Source organism: Zingiber officinale, chromosome 8A (genome assembly GCF_018446385.1).
Source record: "Zingiber officinale cultivar Zhangliang chromosome 8A, Zo_v1.1, whole genome shotgun sequence".
Taxonomy (NCBI): Eukaryota; Viridiplantae; Streptophyta; class Magnoliopsida; order Zingiberales; family Zingiberaceae; genus Zingiber; species Zingiber officinale.
The window spans coordinates 61,678,182-61,683,494 of NC_056000.1; the positions used below are offsets into that span (position 1 = coordinate 61,678,182).

The 5,313-nt window shown below is 46.1% G+C and overlaps 1 protein-coding gene across 2 annotated transcripts; it reads left to right on the plus strand.

Annotated features, from left to right (window-relative positions):
• Positions 1 to 2,511: 2,511 nt before the first annotated feature.
• Positions 2,512 to 4,775, plus strand: LOC122009257 (putative mannan endo-1,4-beta-mannosidase 9). 2 transcript variants are annotated; one of them, XM_042565351.1, is made up of 6 exons: positions 2,512 to 2,676; positions 2,790 to 3,164; positions 3,325 to 3,519; positions 3,611 to 3,733; positions 3,881 to 4,083; positions 4,231 to 4,775. In XM_042565351.1, exons 1-6 carry the CDS (start codon positions 2,626 to 2,628, stop codon positions 4,658 to 4,660), a joined length of 1,377 nt encoding a protein of 458 aa, XP_042421285.1. In that variant the 5' UTR covers positions 2,512 to 2,625; the 3' UTR covers positions 4,661 to 4,775. The 2 variants fall into 2 exon arrangements, with proteins under 2 accessions (XP_042421285.1, XP_042421286.1); XM_042565352.1 differs by having other exon boundaries at positions 2,544 to 2,676; positions 2,806 to 3,164.
• Positions 4,776 to 5,313: the final 538 nt, after the last annotated feature.

Genomic DNA, 5,313 nt, shown 5'->3' on the forward strand with positions numbered 1-5,313 from the left:
AATACAGAATCAAAATGGCCGGCGTTTCACTGCTCAGCGAGTAATGGTCATTAATCGACCATTAATGTTGTCGTTGATCTGAGCTCCTATACAAGGAGGTTGCGATCACAAGAAGAAAAGACACAAAGAAAGTAGCAAAAGCTCTCCACTAGTGTTCCCTCCTCTGTCGTGCAACTCCTACTCGGTGGAGTGCCCGTGATAGCAATCAGGTGTCACTCAGTTCGTCGTGCCCGCTAGTATTTGGTGGAACTACGGTCAACCGTTGTATCCTGGAAAACGGACGACCCGAGTAAGCCTCAAAGCACAGTCGAAGGTGGGACGAATCTGTTTTAAGGAAACTGCGTCAGTCGCAGGCCTCGGTCAATTCTCCTGGTCGATCTCTTTATCTGCCCGTTCGGCCTCTTCGTCTGCCCGGTCTGTCTATCTCTCGCAAATCTGCCTGTCTGCTCACCCGGTCGGCCAGTTTGTTCCCTTGACCTGTCTGCTCTCCTGGTCGGCTAGTCTGCCAGCCCGACCTGCCTATTCGCCCAGCCTGTCTACCTGCCTGGTTGGTCTTACTGCCCGGTCAGCCTTTCTATCCGATCGACCTTACTACCCGCCCGACCGTACTGCTCGGTTGGTCTCTTTGGTTGGATGACTACTTTTCCTGATCGGACTCTGTGCTCTCGACTGCTCAGCTCGGCAACACGGACCTGCTGTTCAACAAATCTGCCAGCTCAACGTCTGAGTCTGATTTGTTGCTCTTCGGCACATAGTAGAAACCAACCCCTGCTGGCAGCCTGAGATTATCTGCTCAGGTCATCTCTATTGTAAGTTGAATTTAAATTTTGTGTAATTTAAATTCAACTAAGTCTCCAAAATCTTCGGTAACATATTGTATTTCCAACAAGTGGGGGCACATGGCACTCTGTAACGGGGAGCACTAATAAGGTTTAATTAAAAAGCATGGGCGGCATGCTCGGCATTAATGATCAGAAATTTGCACAGTCTTCAAGAAATCAAAATGATGTCTACAACCATTACAAGGGACTCTCCCGCCAAAGGAAGCTAAGGGAAGTTGAAAAATCGCTAATTGTTGCCCATGAGCATCCCGTGCGGACTATGCAGATTAAGAAGCGAACAAGCGAAGACATAGTTATAGAGTGGCTCACTGAAGATTAACCATTTTGTCTTATAGCCGAGCGGCGGCTCTAAACCCATGGCAGAAAGTAGCTACAGTATTTATCACAACTAAGCAGCGGCTAAATCCGAGTAAAGTCGGACGACGACTATAAACCCTTGATCAACGAAGTTATGAGCCGAGCGGCGGGTCTAGAATCGAGAATGTCTGATCAGGCGGAAAGGTTGTTGAAGACACTGCTTGTCCAGTCAGTTAGATTTATAGTCTCCTTCGACTAGATTTGAGGGGAAGGCTTGTGACGCAATGGTAAAAGGAGTCTACTAAGGACGAGTCAAAAGTGGGAATCGGACCACCTGTCCGATCGTATGAGGAACAATCTACCATTCGAGCGATCGTGGAGAAGAACAACCTAGAGCGATCTTGCGGGGGAGCCTGACGGAGCAGCTCCCCCGCTTGGCCAAATAGTGAGACTCCTTGCTTAGCTCATCGTATCCTTCTGAGAATTGGTGCTGCTAATAACAGAGCATAGTCAACAGATAAATCGTACGACGGAAGCTTCCACTGTCATGTCAGGGATTTTCACGTCCTGTTAAGGAATGATGTCATAGACACTTTTCTAACTTATCTTTTTATAGGAAAGATGGGGAAACATACACGTGCTTTGAGAAGTACATACGTATGATACATGACCACTATATAAAGGGAGGTTCATGCATCGGAGGAGGTATGCATTATTTGTGATCACGCTCTTATTGTTACAGTTTTTACTATTCTTCTATTGTTCTGGTAACTGATGTAAACACCGAAGGGTTAATATCGGGATCCCTTCCTTAATTTGATATTGATGTTCTTGGTTTTATAAGATAAAACGGAGTTTTCACGTGTTTTGTTTAAGCGCAGAGTCACATTCCCCACCGCTGTGTTCAGTGTTTTCAGATGACGCTGAAACAATTGCAAAAATAAAGATAACACAAGCTATGAACTCAAGATAGTTTCATAAATAAAAAATATACTGATATAGCCGTCCTTTTGATAATAAATCAAGAAAAGATGGCGTTTGACTATTTCAAAAAAAACGAAGCATCTTTGTATTTTTCCCTAGTTTTATCCTTCATAAATAAAATTGTTTATTCTTCAAGTTGTTGTATGTGACATGGAGGGACGCCGTCCTGACTCTGAGCGGGCGGCCGCTCGCGCTCAGCATCGTGAGTACGTACAAATAAATCCTTTAATTAATTACCTTTTTTTTTATTTTTTTTCCTGGCAGATCTCTTTGACACGCGGGCAGATCTCCTTGACGGTTGACATGCCGACAAATCTCCAGATTGATTCCTTAACAAGTCGTCAAACAAAAGCATCCACAAGACCACAACCCTTGTAAAAGAAGGAAGTTCCAAGCAACCTACTCTTTTCTCGCACGTATAAACCAGCAGGCTTCATCCGTCGAGGTGGTGCTCGCAGAATGGACCGCTCCCCACCGACGACCCAGAATTCTACACTCGGCGATGGATTCCACGCCGCCACCCAGCGCTCTTAGCTTCCACAACTCAATCCCGGTACGCAATCACACTTCCTCAAGGAATTTCACTTGAATTCTTCCTCTTCACTTTTTCCTTAAATAGATCGTTCCTTCTTCTTGTTGTTATTTTATTTTATTTTTTACATGGAGGGACGTCATCGTCCAGTGGTGGCTCGTGAGTTTGTTATGCTTCTTCTTCTTCTTCTTCTGGGGTTGTCGGCTTCTGGATTTGGCGCAACTGCAGTTTATGGCGGCGGCGGCGTGGGGTTCGTGCGGAGGAACGGGACGCAGTTCGTGGTGGACGCCGCGGGCGGCGGCCGAAAGCCGCTGGAAGGGATTAACGGGTTCAACGCCTACTGGCTCATGTACAAAGCGTCGTTCCCGGAGGAGAGGTGGAAGGTTCGGGCGGCTTTCCGGGATGCCGCCGCGCACGGTCTGACCGTCGTCAGGACCTGGGCGTTCAGGGACGGCGGGTTCCGGCCGCTGCAGGCGTCGCCGGGCGTCTACAACGAGGACGTGTTTCAGGTAGATTCTGTCACGCGCAATCTCGCGATGCACATGACTCCTTCAACCGCCACGTGGATCACCAAGAGAATCCCTTTTTTTTTTTTACATTTTCATCCCTCTTTATTTCATTTTCTCATAATCTCGTCTTAACGTTTAGTGCTTCATTATAATTCATTAGGGTTTGGATTATGTGATATCGGAGGCCAGCAAATATAAGATCCGTTTGATTTTGAGTTTGGTGAATAATTTCGACAGCTTCGGGGGAAGAAGGCAGTACATCGAATGGGCAAGAGAGGCAGGCCATTGCCTAAGCTCCGACGACGATTTCTACACCGATAACATCATTAAAGATTACTACAAGAATCACGTCAAGGTATGATCATGATCTTACAGAGAGCTACTCTGATTTGTTTGCGATCTAATAAATTAATATTGATATTTTTATTATTATTTGTATGGATTAGGCAATTTTAACCAGAGTGAACACCATTAATGGTCTTTCTTATAAGGATGACCCCGCGATCTTTGCATGGGAACTCATTAATGAGCCACGCTGTGTGAGTGACCTTTCTGGCATTACACTACAGGTATATTATTAATCAAAGAATGTTAGTGATTGTCGCATGTGCTTCTTTATTTATCCTGGTGATCGGTGAGAAATTTTCGTAAGACCGAACTGATCATCCTTAGATACAATCAATGAGACTAACTGATGTTAACATTTTTTTTCAAAGGGTTGGATAGAGGAGATGGTGGAGTATGTGAAATCCATCGACGACAATCACATGCTTGAGGTGGGTCTCGAGGGGTTCTACGGGGAGTCGACTCCAAATAGGAAAAAATTCAACCTCATCTACGATATGGGCACCGACTTCATCAGTAATAATCTAGTCAAGGGAATCGATTTCGCCACCGTCCATGTTTACCCCGACGAATGGTAAGCCATACAAGATAGACAAATTGAGGCGTATTTTAGTATTAATAAAACTTTCAGTGGTTATTTGGAAAAATTAACTGTTGTTTGATTTAAACCCTTGGAAGTTTTTAATAATGCAAGCATGCCCTTGTAAAATGTGGCCGGCAGGATGCCGTGGTCGACGAACCAAACCCAGATGGCGTTTCTCGACGGCTGGCTCCGGTCCCACATCGCCGACGCCGACGCCGTCCTCTCGATGCCCCTCCTCGTCTCCGAGTTCGGCAAGAAGCACTCCCCCGCTAGTTCCTCGTCCAGCAACGGGCGGCGGCGCAGCCGGAGGAAGGCCGTGGGCGACGAGCGGCAGAGCGTGTACGCCTCCGTGTACGACGCCGTGTACGCCTCGGCGAGCGGCGGCGGAGCATGCCGCGGCGGACTCTTCTGGCAGCTCCTGCTCGGGGAGGAGGCCATGGACGACATGAGGGACGGGTACGAGGTGGTCTTCTCGGAGAGCCCTTTCCTCGAACACCTCATCGACATGCAGTCCCGCCGGCTCAACAATCTCAGCGATTATCGTCCTTCATTGATTGATAGCTATTGAATTGAATTGATATTTTTTTGCAGATTTAATTGGTTCTTGGGAATATTAATTGTGAAGATTTGTTGTTTATCGATTATATATACCTGTAAAACCAACACAGTAATGAGAGATGTGTTTTTTTGGATCTCTTTCTGAATATAAACAAAAAATTATACAACAATTTATCTACTAAATTTCAAAAAGTATTTAAAGGAGGTATATGATCCAGCGGTAAAACGAGCGTACCAAAGATGAGTCAAAAGTGGAAAATACGATTGATATGGAGGTTAAAGTTAAAGCGGTCAAAGGTAAAAAAACCGCCGGGTCATCAAAGTTGGCCGAGCGGGTGGCAACGAGCCGAGCGGCCAGGAGGCTCATCTGAGCAGATCGCTCATCCATCCGGGACTACTATATATAGAACATCAGATACTCACAATTGACCAAGTGAATGCTAGTTCGACTAGATTGACAATGGGCGACTTATTGAGCCAAGCGACTACGGAGAAAAGCAGCCCTGAGCGACCAGGCGGAGAATCCTGACCGAGCGACTTCCCCGCTAGGCCCAACAGTGGAACAACTCATCATATCCTTTTAGAAGTTAGTACCGCTAACAACAGGGCACGGTCAACAGACAAATTGTACGATAAAAACTTCTACTATCATGTCATAAATTT